This window comes from Talpa europaea (assembly GCF_964194135.1).
Source record: "Talpa europaea genome assembly, chromosome: 5".
Classification (NCBI taxonomy): domain Eukaryota; kingdom Metazoa; phylum Chordata; class Mammalia; order Eulipotyphla; family Talpidae; genus Talpa; species Talpa europaea.
In genome coordinates this window covers 69,006,498-69,023,635 of record NC_140071.1, presented here as the reverse complement: position 1 = coordinate 69,023,635, position 17,138 = coordinate 69,006,498, and the positions used below count along the sequence as shown (strand labels likewise).

Genomic DNA, 17,138 nt, shown 5'->3' with positions numbered 1-17,138 from the left:
CTAAATTGCCCTACCCATTAACTAAATTAAACTAAGGAAAAAAGTTCCAAGTACAAGCTATATCTAAGTATCAATATCAGAGCAATAATTAATTATAATATTACTATGAATATGAAAAAAGCAGAATTCTGCTCCAAAATATTCATTAGTACTGGAGATTTCATTTTTACACTTCTGAAAACACCAACTGACCCTAATCAAACAACGAATGTGTACATATCTATGCAAAGTTTTTTTAAAAGAAAATTGCTGATGTTGATGACTTAGTTTTCTGACATTTCATACTACTCAAGTAAACTAGAAATTTTATTTAAGACATTTGCAATTCAACTATAAAGAAACATTTTTAACAAGACCTATTAATTCGAACATCTGGCAGAACTAAAGCAACATGATGAGTGGCTGCGGGAAAACCTAGTCACCAATTCCACCTACTGCTGGCGAGCAAAGGGGACCCTCTGGATAAACTGCTTATCTATGAAATCTTATGGGAGTTTCTATTCTTCCAGGCTGAGCTGCTCCATTTTTTTACAAACCCTCAAACACATGAGTTGATTTAAGGAGTCTAACTGGCTTTGGACTATAATTAAGTGATTAAGTTCATATTCAATGAATATGTATAACTGCTAGCAAAAAAAATAATAACACTCACCAGAAGAGACAACACAACTATTTTGAAAAGAAAAATATGTATGAACTTCTGAAAAGGACACTGCCACTTTGTCCATCTCCCCTGCTTTCACTGAAAACCATTCATTCTGTATCTATTAGCACCTACCAAATGACAGATATGAATCAAATAGAAATACAGTACAAAATACTCTTTATAACACTTTTTAAATCCAGGGCATTGTATCCTGGTTTGTCACCAAAGAATACTACCTTGAACAATTCAACATATTTAAGTTTAAATTTAAAAAAACCTGTAACTGTATTTGGAAATAGGGTCATTAAGTAATTAAGGTAAAAGGAGGTTATGAAGGTGGGACCTAATCCAATATGGTTTTATTAATTTTTTAAAGATTTATTTTATTTATTTATGCATACAAGAGCTGAGGTGTAGACCAGAGGTGCGGGGGGTGAGAGGACTCACCAGAGACAGAATGGGGAGCACAACAGACAGACTAACTGAAATACACTGCTGAGGGCAGCAGTGGTCAAGACAGGAGAGGTCTGCTGCGCCATGTGGGTTAGCTCCCTGGTCAGTGGATCTAACTTGTGCTGCAGTGGCTGGTGGTAGCTTCATAATGCTGAGACTTAATCCCTTGCGCCTCCAGGGAGGCCCCCAATATGGTTTCATAAAAAGAGACAATTATGACATAGATACACACAAAAGAAAGACCATCTGCAAGCCAAGATGAAAGCTCCCCCCAAGACACCAACACAGCTGACATCTTGATTTTGGACTTTTGTAGGCTAGACGCCTCCAGTAACTTTGTTAGGACTACCCTTGCACACCAATACAGTCCTAGAAAAAAATTAGTGTTACTAGTATACAAAAAATAAAGATAGCAACGTGGGGAGAATTTATTTTACCAAATATCATTGTAATATATATAACGTACATCCACCATCAAATTGCAAACCTGAGCTGAAATAAAATGTAAGTAATATCTATTTTTGCGCCATGCTATAGTTATATATGATCCATAAAGACCATGTGCATTATTTAAATGGCTCTATTGAATATTGTCAGTACATCACATAAACCTTTTGTTTAAATTTTAAAAGTAAAAACCAATCCCTATTTAGCTATTAACTAAGTTAAAGAACTGTGAGCAAAAGATAGCTTCCAAAACTAACTTAGTAATACAACACTAGGGCCTCCCCTGTGGCGCAGCAGTTGAGCGCTGGGCTACAAAGCTGCCCGCAGCCTCTGCAGCGCCAGTTCAATACCGGCCGCCAGCGAGGGTCCCACATGGCACCACAGACCTCTCCTGCCGGGGCCGCTGCTCCCCTCAGCAGTGTATTTCGTGAGTCTGCCTGTTCTGTTCCCTGCTCTGGCTCTGGTGAATTCTCTCACCCTCCCGCGCTTCTGACTGTACCCAGTGCTTGTATAAATAAATAAATCTTAAAAAAAATAAATAAATAAACACTAGTAATCTAGCACAAAAGGCAATTTTAGAATAGACATTGTGAAGATTAATAAGGGTTTTTTTTTAATACCATTATTTATTTTCATTACTTATAATTTATTATGGACTAAGACCATTTCAAAGAATAGTTTGTCACAGGAGTTTTTATAGTGGAATCATAGTGACTGATTAATCCTCTCTGCCTGTAACACTTTATTTGCCCTTCAACAATCATGCAGAAAAAATGTCAAAGATATTTACGCGAGCCAAAATAAAAGTTCAAGGATGTCAGTTTAAAAGCCTTCCATAAAACTCAAATAATAGATACTAATATCACTACAATATAGCACAATTAATGAAGAATGAACTGAAAGATAGCCTCTTACAAGTTTCAATATTGAGTAATATAACAGTAAATTAGTTTTTATTGCTCATACAATAGAGTAATCAAGTATTGTTTTTTATACTTAATTGACTTTTTTTCTAAATTACTGTAAAAGTACAATTGTACATTAACAAGAGACCAATCAGAAAGACTGTATTTTATAAAAAGCTTTATGTGATGAATCTGTGTAACATAAAATTTTATTCCTATCTCTAGATTTCATAATCTTAGGACAATGAGTTGCAAACTGATTTACTTAAGTGGTCAGTTCACAGCCTTTCTTCCTTTCCCTTGAATACACTTAACGGTTGAACCAGGGCTAGAAAGCATTAAGATACCTTTAAATTTTTCTTTTTCTCTCAAATGACACAATGACCAATGAACAGCTAAGAGCAATTTTAAGTAAGTTGGGAAATATTTAAAGCAAAATTATCTATAAAGCAGGCCTGGACTGAAATTAGATATTTTAGGATTAAAAAAATTTAAGTTCTTAAATACAAAGTTAATAAAGTTGAAAACACTATTTTTAATGTATATGAATAAGTAAATACCTAGTAATTGTTCAAGGACAAAACATAATTTACTTTTTTAATTGCGACTTTTAATCACAGCTCTGATGTCTAGAGACTTTGTATAGATCTGATCCTCATAAGAAACATTCAGCTTTATTTGGTTCAAGGGCATATACGGCACCACTTTTAGTGTCTGCAGAGGGACCCATCCTGAGCCCAGAACACTAAAGGGATATTCCACTGTTCCTCTCACCATACAGTAAATCCACAGGGCAAAGAATTTGCCCAACCAGAGTCTGTCCTGTCCTGTCCTGCCCTGCCCTGCCCTGCTCTTTTTAGTAGTTTGGATCCAGAAATCTGTGTCCAAACAACCCTAAGCCAGATTCTAGAAGGGGATGGAAAACAACACTGGGATTTTCTAAGTCCTTCCAGTCACAACAGTTGACCTTGCCCTAGCCTGAGCAAAGGCCCAGGGATTGCAGTTTGTAGGGGTGTGGAAAGAGTGCTGGGGTGTCTCCAATATCCCTTCTAGTTTAGAACATGGCCAAGGGTCTAAGAAGAGGTTGGGCTGCTAGATAAGCTGGCATAACCCATACACCCCTTCACATTACACTGGGGAACTGGAGTCAAAGCAATCTAAACCCATACTTGGCTTTCTAGATCAGTGAGTTTGTTCTCATGGGTAGAGGAAAGGAGCTATCTTCTTCAACAATGTATTTATTTGATCTGTAACTCTTAAAAATTTAGACATTAGGTATGAGGGTCTCTGTGTACTTCTTAATTCTGCACCAGGTGTTGTAAATTTTAGAAGCAGGACTGGATACACACTGCAATTTGAAATTCAAATCAGTCAATTCTCAAGAATCTAGCATTCAGTACATAGCCTACAGCAGCAATAGTTGAACAGATACTTAACAGATGAATGAAATGTATGGTCAAAGAGTATGTACACTTTGACAATTTTTTTTCTTCAACTAGAAATTAAATCAAAGGTAAAATTAAATTTAAAGTAAGTAAAAAAAGCATACTATTAGTGCTAATGTCTGTTTTGATGCTAACCAAATAATCTTTGCCCAATAAATTTAAGTTTCTATAGTATTTATATTTTAAAAAGTTCTGTCAAGATTTTTTTTTACTAGTCCATTCTTTTTTATTTTTTTCTCTTTTGAATTTTTTTATTTAAATATTTTATTTAATATAATTGTTACATCTTTTTTCATCTTTGCACAATGTATGCATTTTCATTTTGGTTATATTCCCCATACAATTGTACCCCCCCCCTTATTTTGACTCTAATCCGTCCTTTCCCCGCCCCTCACCCCCCAACCCCCTATGGTGTGTCTCTGGTTTATAGTTGCTTGTTGATTTTGATTTTTACTTTGTATTGATTAGTCTTTTTCCTGGTCCCTTATTTAGGTTTTCTAGATTCCTGTTATGAGTGAGACCATCCGGTATTTTTCTTTTTCATTCTGAGTTATTTCGCTGAGCATGATCCCTTCTAGCTCCATCCATGTTGCTGCAAACTGCATGTGTTTATCTTTTTTGATTGCTGAGTAATATTCCATTGTGTATATGCACTACATCTTCTTGATCCAGTCATCTATTTGGGGGCATTTGGGTTGTTTCCATAGCTTAGCTATTGTAAATAGTGCTGCTATTAACATAGGTGTGCAGGTGCCCTTTGGAATTACTGTTTTGGTGTCCTTTGGATAAATACCTAGGAGTGGAATTGCTGGATCATATGGAAGCTCTATCTTTAGTAGGTTGAGGAATCTCCACACAGCTCTCCATAGTGGCTGGACCAGCTTGCACTCCCACCAGCACTGCAGGAGAGTTTCTTTTTCTCCACAACCTCGCCAACATTTGTTGTTGCTAGTTTTTTTAATATGTGCCACTCTCAATGGTGTGAGATGGTATCTCGTTGTAGTTTTGATTTGCATTTCCCTGATTACAAGTGATGTTGAACATTTTTTCGTATGCCTGTTAGCCATTTGCATTTTTTTTTTTTTTTTTTTTCATTTGCATTTCTTCTTCAGAGAAATTTCTTTTTAGCTCTTCTGCCCATTTTTTGACTGGATTATTTTCTTTGTTTTTGCTGAGTCTCATCAGCTCTTTGTAGATTTTTGTGATCAGTCCTTTATGGTTAGTGTTGTGTGCAAAAATTTTCTCCCAGTCGGTGGGGTTTCTCTTTGTTTTGCTTATTGTCTCTTTTACTGTGCAGAACCTCTTTAATTTGATGTAGTCCCAGCTGTTTATCTTTGCCTTCACTATCACTGCTTTGGGGGATGTGTCTGTAAAGATGTCTTTGAGGTGCATGTCAGTAGTGTTTCACCTATATTTTCTATGTATTTTATGGTTTCAGGTCTTATGTCCAATTCTTTAATCCATTTTCAGTTGGTTTTTGTGCATGGTGTGAGGTAGTGTTCAAGCTTCATTCTTTTGCATGTAGTGACCCAGTTTTCCCAGCACCATTTATTGAACAAACTTTCTTTGCTCCAGTGCATATTCTTTGCACCTTTGTCAAATATTAGTTGACCATAAATCTGTGCGTTTATTTCTGGATTTTCTATTTGATTCCATTGGTCTGTGTGTCTGTTCTTGTTCCAATACCATGCAGTTTTGAGCATTATGGCTTTGTAGTATAGTTTGAAGCCTGGGAGTGTGATGCCTCCATTCCTTTCTTTTTTTTTTCCAGAAGAGCTTTGGCTATTTGGGGTTTTTGGTGATATGAATTTCATCAATAATTGTTCTATTTCTTTGAAGAATGTCATTGAAATTTTTATTGGAATAGCACTGAATCTGTATATTGCTTTTGGTAGGATGGCCATTTTGATGATGTTAATTCTTCCAATCCATGAGCAAGGGATGTCTTTCCATTTCTTTGTGTCTTCTTCTATTTCTTTTAACAGTGTTTTATAGTTTTCTTTGTATAGGTCCTTTACCTCTTTTGTTAGATTTATTCCCAAGTATTTGATTTTTTTTGTTTCGATAATAAAAGGGATTTTTTTTTATTTCTTCTTCTTCAGATTTATTGTTTGTGTATAGGAAGGCTACTTATTTTTGCATGTTGATTTTGTATCCTACCACTTTATTGAAATGATTGATGAGTTGAATTAGTTTTTCTGTGGAGTTTTTGGTATTCTCTATGTATATTGTCATATCATCTGCAAATAGTGATAGTTTAACTTCTTCTTTTCCTATTTGGATTCCTTGTATGTCTTTCTCTAGTCAAGAAGATTTAAAACACCAATTCCTAGGAAGACAGCCCCCTCAAATCGTTGTTTTGCTGTTATGATTTTAACTGTTACACAAATTAGTTTGTACATTCAATAAGTATATTAATTCCACTTGAAAGTTAAACAGGTACCAACGGTTAGGAAAACAAAAATATTTCAGTGAAAAATAATTTATCTAGATAATAAAATTTTAAAAAACGCAATTTAAGCTTCAAGTTATTCCATTTTAACAGAATATCTCAAATTACAAAAATACAAATAGAAGTTATAAGAAAAAAAACTTTGTTTTATTAATGGAGTTATTCTCTATAACAAATGATCACAGGCTTCTTCTAACACTTGTCAAATTCTCTAATATTTGACTGCAACACCTAGTCTTATATTTAAGAAGCCAAATACAATCTTAACTAGTATTAGAATAACTCAAGTATGCTGCTGATTAATTTTAATTCCAGTATTTCCATTATAAGTTAAGCTTACTTTCCCCCGTGATAAGCTATAAAAGTTTCAATTAATGTTCCATTTTGGTTTACTCAAACACAAACCAAGCATATAATAAGAGCAAAACAATAAAGCTAAGCTAAATGAAAACGTTCTACAGTGAAAATAAGAATAAAATTCTGTGGGAATAGACAAAAGGGGAAATTCCTACCAGAAGGCAACAACAGAGATTCTTAGGTTAGTTATCATCTGAATAGAGGTAAAAAGGTTGAAGTTCCAAATAGCAGGAAGAACATATGGGAAAACACTAAGTCTTAAAGGTGTGTGTCAATTTTAGGGAGCAGAAGCAATTGAGTATGGCTGCAATGTGTTTACATGGACGGTAAGTAGTAAAAAATAAAAGCAGGGGCCAGGTCACTGAAACCCCTCTAATATATTTTTGTTTTACTGAAAACAAGAGAAAAGCAGCTAAGGTTTTCTGATCTGTGCTTTTAGAAATAACAGTAATACATGTGAATAGGATAGAAAAAAAAAAGGTAAAGGAGAGAGATACAGGGAATGATTCTTAAAAATGGTTACAGATTGCTGTGGAAATAGACAAGAGGGAAATAAGAGGCCAAGAAAATGAAAAATGAAGAGAACCTGGTAACTGACTCAAGTTTTCAGTAGGGAGTAGAGGGAGCATTCAAAGACGAAAATGAGGTTTTCCAAAGATCTGTGAGTCTTTCGAGACCTATGAACATGCTGATTCCTCTAAAATGCTTTTGAACTCAGGTTTCCAAAATAACCTAACCTTTTTCCAGGTGATTCAGTCAGTGTCATTTAATAGTTTTCAAAGCATATCAACTTCACTTCCATTTAGTTGTTTGAGACACAGCACTTTCTGAACCCATGTAAGATGCTGTCACAGGAAATTTTATCCCACACCCTAAGAAACTGTTTGCCTTGCTGTTAGAAGAACTGAGGTTCTGTTCCTCCTGCAGCTGTATACACAAATTTCCAAAAGCAACACTTCACTGTACAGCTTTTCTAAGTGCCCTTTAAAAGACCTGCTTACCTAGATACTTGAAAACTGCAATTGTGAGATCAACCTCCAAAATGATTTTCTAAATCTTTGCTAAATTTGCTTCTCTCCCTTGTTAAGGATTCCATCCATGAGTATCTGCTTGCACAGAATGAGGACACTTCAGGCCTAATAATTCTCCCCCAAACAGAGCTTGGTTGTTTGAAATAATGAAATGTATCTATAATATGACAGACATTGTTAGAAGTAAAAGAAAAATGACTTCCTTTGAGGAGTTCCTCTAGAAAATGTAAGGAGGCTCATTATCTTTATGATCAGGCAAATACAGGGCAAATTATCAAAGTTTCTAGAAGAAGTCATGTTAAAGGCTGGAAAACAGTGCTTCTAAATCACTTTCTAATTGTAAATTATGTAGCAATGAGGAAAACCACTCACCATCTCATGTACTAATGAATAATGAAGTATTTAAGGGCAGACATATCCATTTCAATGAGGACAGATCAGAAAAATCAGAAGAAAAAAGGATACGAAATATTTGGTAAGGTGTCTACTTTTGCAATACAGTTAAAAAATCTCTCATTTGATTAATACTACTAGAAGTTCTGCCTGTGGTTTTAGAAATGTTACCTGCAAGAGGCAATATTAAATAATGTGCTGATTCCAGAGTAAAATGTCTTGGGTTCAAACATATTATTTATCCTCTTTTCAGCCTTTTCTCATTTGTGAAAATGAGGGTAATAATAGGACTTTTGTCTAAAGTTGCTAAAAATAATGAATTTAGTATATATAAAGTGCCTATAACAGTACCTGAAACATATTAATTCTCCTAGTATTAGCAATTGTCTGTATAACCAGGGCACTGACCAGCTCTGAAATACAGTCTTGAAAGTTATACAAAGGCAACTGAAATGAGGGGAAACAGGAAATGCTTAATGATCACTAACTTTCCATAGGTACTATCTAACCACAAATGCTGAAAAAACACAATCCAAGAATACTTCCTTCTAAAAAGGAACTATACTACAATTCTAAAGATCTCTTAAAAAGACAATTCTAAAGAGTCATGAAAATATTTAAGTATTAAATGCCTTCATTTTCTTAAAAATTAATATTGCCAGAGAAAATAAAGGATGCCAAGTTAAATTTAACTTTTAGATAAATAACAAATGTTTAGTATAAGTACGTTCCATACGATATTTGGGACACATCTATACTAAGAAATTATTCATTGTTTATCAGAAATTCAAATTTCACTGAGCAGCTGGTGTGTGAGTGTGTGTGTGTGTGTAGACACACACACATATGTAGTGTGTTTTGGCTAAGTCTGGCAACGTTATTAACAACCCAAAGTTCAGATAAACATGCTCAACTGGCTACTGTCCATAAGGCAACAAGAAATAGAATCATTTGAACTAAATGAAATATTTCAAGAAGCAGTATGGTAAAGGGAAAGAACAGGGATTTTAGAATTAGGCAAACATGAATTTCAATTCACCATTTATTTATAATTAATATATTTACAATCAAGTATAACTGATTGATCTTACATTACTAAACCTACCCTCATTACCCTCACCTGGTAAATGGATTTATCACTTTTCAGAGTAGCAGAACATATTACATAAAATAACATGCCCCCAACTCATACCTGATACAAGACAGGAAATGCCAGTTCTCACTTTTTCTCAGAACTTCTTAGCTTCAAAAGCTCAAATCTCCCATGATAGTAGTCAAAACCAAAGAACTCATTTTACCCCAGAATCAAATACTGTTCAAACTGTGCCCACATACAAACCTCTCCTTCTTTTGACCTACTCATACATGGTGGGCAGAGCTCTGAGTCTCCACGCATTTCATAATGGATATTACCAAATTATGGCTAACCATAACTGTTTTCTGCAGACTGTGCTTAAACAATATTTTAATAGAAAAGCGTTAAAATAAGATAATAGTGTGAATACCTCTGTAAAGATGAGTTAAAAACCGTAATACTGAAACCGTGGTGGTCATGATAGTCACTTCCTATTTGTGTTTATCTTGCAAAAACTGTATGACAGGCTTGTGACAATGGGACAAAAATATTCCTACCTATTTTAAACAAAGGGTAAAAAAAAAAAAAAACAGTTTTCATAAGTTGACAAGTTGTGTTTCAGAGCACAGGTCCAGAAAAGCGCTTGCTGTCCTTGAGGTGACAGCTCATTGCCTGGACCAAATATAGCCATGAAAGATAGAAACAAGATGACTGACTCAAAGTTTGATGAATACATTCAGAAGCAGAGTGCTTGGGACCCAAATTTGAGTTACAACATGATTTAGCAGGAAACAGACAATCAGATTCTACCAACTTACATTTTCTACATTTATTCTTCAACCCCATCAATACTGCACAAAGCCCCCTCCTCGGAGAGATCAGTTTGAGAACCTGGTCTCCAGTCTCCTGCCAGGTGCCTTGCATTAAGCTGGTTCACTGAAGGAATGGTTTTTTGGCTGCTATGCCATCAGGTATTGGGCTCGTGCTGAGCAACAGGATCCAAATTGATAAAGATAATGCATAAAATAAAATTGTAACTATGGGTGCCTTGGGTGTAGGGTGGTAACACACATGAAGAGATGGAAACTATATTTCTAAATCATATACCATGTTGTCAACCAATGTTACCTTAAAGACAATAATAAAAATATTCAAAACTATTTAAAAAATACAATTGGGAGACCGGTAGGGGACTGGAGTTTATGCACCACAACCAACCACTCAGTAACCAGGGTTTAGAACCACCTGCATCACCTACATTAAACCAACAACCTAACATTCGGAATTTGAGTTCGGAGAAATGAGGCCAGACTTCTCACAGAAATCAACAAATTCTACTGGCTTCAAAGAGAACCACCTATTACTGCACTGACATGTGGGAATCCCTTCCTTTTGCATGTTTTTCTTCCACCCTTCAAAGAGCTGCATTATTTTACATGTGGCAGGAAAATCTGTCAATATAAGATCAGCATTTTTATCCCACATATTGAAACACTTATACTAGTTAGACATATTTGTGACTCCTAGACTGCAGTTCTCCTGAAAACCCCAAATAAAGCTTTGTTTTCACTTGTAAGCTAAAGTCCAGCTCATTGTAGGATGTTTCTGACACCTCACTACTTTTTGTTCTTTATTAACCAACATTTTAAGTACAAGTATACATAAACTCACTTAAAATCATCACATACTAAATGCAAAAATGTTTTCTCAATTTTCTGAAAATGAATTAAAAGCTAAAAAATGATATGAAAATATATTTAAAAATAATAAAATATATTTGAATGTACAGTAGACAAAAAAAAAAGCTGAAGAACCCTCACCATTTGAGTCATCTCATTTGAGTCAATAAAAATTCTATGAAAGAATTCTTACAAATGCACAAAGGAAATTATTTTCCACTGTGACTCCTGGGCCTAGTTCTTCTTTCTGTTTTATAGTCTCACCACATGGGGGATTATTTTCTAATGTTCCTTTTATAAACGGCTTAACTAACAATATATATCCGACCTTCCATTTAGTATACCTTATCTACTCTTTACACACTATGATTTCTTTGAAGAAAAATTAAGTAAATATTTCAGAATTTAACTGGGAAGTAAAGAATTTTTAGTGGGAAGTAAAGAATTAAGAGTATAGATACAAAAAGTGCAGTAATTGTACTTTAATCGTCTTACAAAATATCACATGAACATGTATCAATCAACTAACATTTAATTTCATGGTCTATGATTCAAAACTTTTCAAAAGCATAATAGTACAAAGTTATCTGCATTTATTTAACAATTCCTTCTAATTTTGCTTGAATTCATGGAGACCATACAAAATAGTGTATGACTATTTTTTACAAGTCTTTATAGACTGGAAGAACACCTAATTAGGAATTTTACTAAAATACAAACATAATTTGAAATTTCTTTCATGCAAAGTATTACCAACTCAGTCCAGATAGAAAAATATCTACAAACATGAAAATACAGCAATATAATTTTTTAAGTTAGTAGAATATAGGAATCTTTTAAAAATCTATCTCAATCATTTCTATCGCTAATAGACAAAACTTCACTGATGAAACAAATTACTAAGCTAAAGTTTGTTTTAAATTGTTACTGCAGAAAATACAAACATATCTTAATAAATCTCATTTAGAAAGTAAATTATCTAACTGCACATTCATTGAGTAGTAGGACACAAGGATTTCCTATTACAGATTAACATCCTACTTGTAATATTGTGTACATATCTCTTCCTCAATTGAATGAGTAGCTTTTCCATGATATGAATGATTCAGTTTCTCACAGAATAATTTAGTTTATCTAAATTCTACTTTTGGTATGCAACAGTGAAAATTATTAAGTCAGCAGGTTATTCTCCAGCATTTTGCTTGATAGAAAAAATTGCTTTAGTTTTAAAAGGTCTGTTTCTGACCATTATTTTTTCCTCAAGTGGAGAAAGCCCTGAGGGTAAGGGTCATTAGCATCTTTTACTAAGACAAAAAGATTCAATGCTGGTTGCTAGGATACCAATGGCCAGATTCATTTACTGCAGTCAGAATAGTTATATTAGGATGTCTTCTCAGAACAATATAAAACTACAGTAGGAACCATAATGCAAACAATAAAGCAAAATCTAATGGCAGAGGCAATCCTGCCCTTGAAGAGCTTAATATTAAGTGTTATTGGTATTTAAAATTACAAGCTGCATTTAAAATAAGATGTTTCTTAAAGGAATAAATTAAGTAGATGGCAGGAAGAGGGGACACTGAAGAAACAAGTAGGCCAAGTAATAAAGTTAAATGTTTCATCTGAGTCTACAGCCACAGATTCCTGGTTCATTAATTCATTCAACAGAACCACAGTTTAATGTTCAAGCATTAGTGGCCTGGTGATTAAGAGAAAGTCCAAGCCCTCACTGAGCTTAAATTATAATGAGGAGGCCAAGCAAGAATGCTGGAAATATTTACATATGCCTGTATGTGTGTACACAAATGGTGGGAGAAAGTTGCAAAGGGGCAGACAAGTCAGAGAATATCTTGCACATCTATTTAGTGATTACTGTATGTCAAATGTTAGGCTAGGTGATGAGAATAGAGTTTAACAGTTGACATAAGTTCTCTGTCACACATTTGAGTACGATTCAGGTAAATTATCAATAAAATACTCTTACTACCTGTGTGAGCTTGGCAAGATGGTAACACCTTAACAAGAACAATGGCACTAACCATCAAGGGTTATGGTGAGCATTAGATGTTCACAGAACACCTGGCACAGTACCCAGTAACAAGTTTTATTTATTACAGTTAAAAGTCCATGTTATAAAACAGTAAAATAGGAAATGAAAATTCATATGGCAAGATAATAAAGTCTTTAAAAGGAAAGGATAATGAAGTCTTTTTAAAAAAATCAAAAAGGACACAGAGTTGGGTTCACAAGACACATTGCAAAAATGTTACCTATATATTATATATTGGAATCATATCACACACTCAAGTGACAAGATTTAAACCACACAATTGGCAGGGAGAAAGAGAAGGAAAAAACAATTCTACAAGTGGCTATGCCACCATTCACTCAATAAGGGAATATTCCAAAGTGGATGAGATTTACAGAAAAAAATCTGCAGTCTCCCATGTAGTCTAAAGTCCCAAGAGTGAAGTGCGACATGCGCGCACTATACCTCACCTTAGTTCATTAAGTGTGAATCTAGGTATAAATAAAGATGTGTTTTTCCAAAGCATCACCGAAATGAAAAGGTACTATTTAATCTAGTACTCATGTGAGTAAATAACAAAAGATTTTTGATTAGATATGATTTTCATCACCTTTTGTATATACTTCATTAACTACTGCTTGAGATGCTACTCCACCTATCCAGCTTTATACTCTATTTTACACAGACATAAATAACGGTGCTGGGGGTCAGGATATTCTATAAAGTAAAACCAAGACACCTCATTCTGCATGCCTCCAAATCCCTAAGAACTTTCCACAATGCCCAGATATAACTGAGTTGGGTTTGAAGGGGCAGCCTAAGATTAAGGAAGAAAAGATTAAAACATGTAAGAGGAAATGTTAATAAGACCAAGCAGATGGCCTCCCTGGTGGTGCAAGGAGTTAAGTCAGCACGTGAAGTTATCTGGCAGCCACTGCAGCACCAGTTCAATCCCCGGCCAGGGAGCTACCCACATGGCGCAGCAGACCTCTCCTGTCTCACTTGCTGCTCCCCTCAGTAGTGTATTTCAGTAGATCGCCTGTTCTGCTCCCCACTCTGTCTTTGGTGAATCCGTTCACCCCTACCCACACCTTTGGCCTGTACCCCAGTTTTTGTATGCATAAAAAAATACATGTTAAAAAAAAAAAGACTAAGTATGATATGTGTAAGAAAGGATAAAGACATCAAGACTGGACACAGAGACATCAAGTCAGATGTTGATAAGTGGTAACTGCTCATCACCAATTTCTAAAATATTGATGTCATTTATTTTATACCTCTGTGTGTACTAAATATCAAAGTACCCTGTAAATTTACACATTTCAGCATACAAGTTTTATCTCCCAGACTCTCATACCCAAAAACAGCAACACACACACATACCACCAAATCATATGTCCAGATATAAAGTAACAAGTTCTGCCTTAGAAAAAGAGAAGTTCATGCCAAAAGACTAAGGGAAAGAATTTAAGTAGGAGATAAATGAATGTTGGAGGGGAAAAAAAAAATCAAATTACTAGGTGAGTAGTGATATCTCTAACTATAATGATGAAAATGAGAAAAAGAACAAGTAGAAGTGATGGGGTGAAGGATGTCCTGAGCATACTCCATACAGGCTTTGTGGACTCCACCCCCACGACACTGTGAACTACAAATCCCATGATCACCAAAGGGAAGGTTGCGAGGACCTGAGGGCGGAGTTAAGCAACTAGGCTCTTGGTTTGGGTATTTAACTGACCATGGTTGGGGGAGAGGGGGTGGTCGCCCTCTTGACCATGAGGCATGCTAGGTTTTTGCCAGCTCGGTGGGTAATTTGGATTCCAGGAACAGGTAGGACATATTACAAACTTATCTCCTCTTTTTCTCCCTGAGTTATTCATTTCCCATTTCCCCTTCCCTTGTAAATAAACCTTTTATCAACCTTTTGTGTATGTCTGCAGTTTAGCATTAATAAGTCCCCTTTAAGCGCAGGGGTGAGGACCCACAGTCAGGAAATCCCATTTTATATCAGGGTTTGCCCTGTAACAGAAGCATAAAACAAGTCCTTCAAAAGAAGTCTTTGAAAGTATATTCAGAAAAATCCTGCAGCAGATCATTGAGAATTTTCTCTGTACTTGTGTGCTCACATTAACAAGTTTATATAACACATTCCCCATTATAATTTTAGCAATTTTCCTCTACCTTGAGGGAAAAACCTCTGGCTCCAAAAAATAACTAAAGTTATCATATTAAATAACTATAGCAATCAATAATAACAATGGCAATTAGTTTTAAGCCATACACTATGCCTTGATATTTCACCTTATGAAGAGATACTTTATTCTACCAGATTCTACCAAGGTAAAAATGTAGTCGCAAATTAAGTAAATTGCCTTAAGTTGTCTTACACTAATGGATTTGGAACTCACACCCATGTGTACCTGACACTAAGGCTCTTAATCACTTTATATTGCTTGTCCATTTTAAATATTTAAACTCCCCCATAAGCACTATGCCTTTTTGTTAAATATGAGTTTATGGAACCAAAATAATTTACTCACACAGTATTTTATAAGCAGTAACTAAAATTAACTCTCAGTACCTTACATACATGCAAGTTTTCACACTCCAAAGCTAATACCTTCTTGCATTTATTACTATTTCATACTGCACAAGTACTATGCTTAAATAGCACATAAATTAATAAAATGAGAACTCAAAACACAATGACACAGAAAAGGACTACGTTACTGTTAGAAGTTGGGAAGTGGGTCCTATCAGATTATCATTAAAAAACTCTGTGACTACAGGAACTTAATAACCTCTAGGTTTTTGAAGTACAGACTTTACCTGGGTCATTATGGGAATGAGGCACCACAAACACTTGCAGGGGCTTAGTGTCCCATTCATTTGATTGATAGGTAATGTCAAATCCTTGCTTCCAAACTCCACCATCTGGATTGTCAAAAGGAATTAGGCTATAAACATCCAACATCTAAAAACACAAAAGATAATGGGGAAAAAAGTTCGAACATGTATAACCATTATTAATCTATGTTGGAAAATATTTTCTCAAAACCACTTATAACTGTATTGTGTGTATATTTTACAGTCTAAAACTATTTTTGTAGGCAACTGAAATGTTAAAGGCAGAAAACATTTAATCATTCAAAGGTTTTAGTGCTATTTATGTTACATAACTATCCTGACAATTTCCTCCCCATCTGCGTCTAATAAAAAATAATATCAACTCCTTCCTCCCCTGTTCTACTTCCAATACAATTTAATAGAAATTTGATAGGAACTGCAAAGCAAACCAAAAAAAAAAAAAAAAAAAAAAAAAAAATTTCTGATGAAATCTGATGACCAAATATTTCAGCTTTTTCCAAAAACAGTACTAAAAGTGATTATTTAACTTGAGATATCTTTATTTTACAATCAATCTCATCTATTTTAAAATCTGTATCAGAATGGAAATGTGTCTATAGTTATTCTTTCATTCAACATGTTATGTTTACCTTGTTTTACTATAAAAATAAAAAATATAACAGGGTCAACCAGGTAATCATTTAAAAATGAAAAAAATTTTAATTGATATTTAGCTTTTAATTGATATTTAGCATTATAACCACTTTCTGAGGTTATAATGAAATATTCCTTTCTAGATAGTAATTTGGAAACAATGGAAAAATTACAAAAGAAGCTAAAAGATTGTATTCTTCATACTCTGTGTAATACTTAATGTGGCAAGAACACTACCACTTTTTGGTAATTTTAAATTATGTAAAAATTATGTAAATTATGTAATTAATAAATAAATGGGTTACAGAAATATTTATGATATCAAGCAAATTATACAAAAGAGAACACAAGGTATTTTAAGGCATTAACTTAATTCTCACTTCAGAATTTATGACTTTAAATAAAACCCAAGGATGAGCTGACAAATCTTTGGAAACCAGGTGGGCAGCAGGACCTGTTAACAGACTCTGTTATTCTTCTTTCTTCCTTTGACCCTGCATCTCTCCTGGCATCCTGCTGCCCCTCTCTGCCTGCCTCCCTTGGTTGCTCTGCCACTCCTTTCTGTCCAGCTCAAAGTTTGACCAAAAATAAATAAGTTTGTTGCCCCCCTTTAAAAGGGACTTAATTAAAATGGAAACAAGTCAAAACTAACTTGAACTTCACACACAGTAGCTGATAAGGCTGTAGGTGCAAGGACAGGCCAGTGCCACTGTTCCAGGCTTCTG

General features: G+C 34.7%; 1 protein-coding gene across 1 annotated transcript in view; it reads right to left on the bottom strand.

Annotated features, from left to right (window-relative positions):
• The window catches only part of MAN2A1 (mannosidase alpha class 2A member 1), a gene marked incomplete at both ends in the record, with an annotated part of 192,386 nt that overhangs the window by 150,866 nt on the left and 24,382 nt on the right, over positions 1-17,138 (bottom strand). The window contains one exon of the mRNA XM_084234307.1: positions 15,742-15,886. Within this exon, the coding sequence (XP_084090433.1) occupies positions 15,742-15,886 (145 nt within the window). The remainder of the gene's footprint in view (positions 1-15,741; positions 15,887-17,138) is intronic.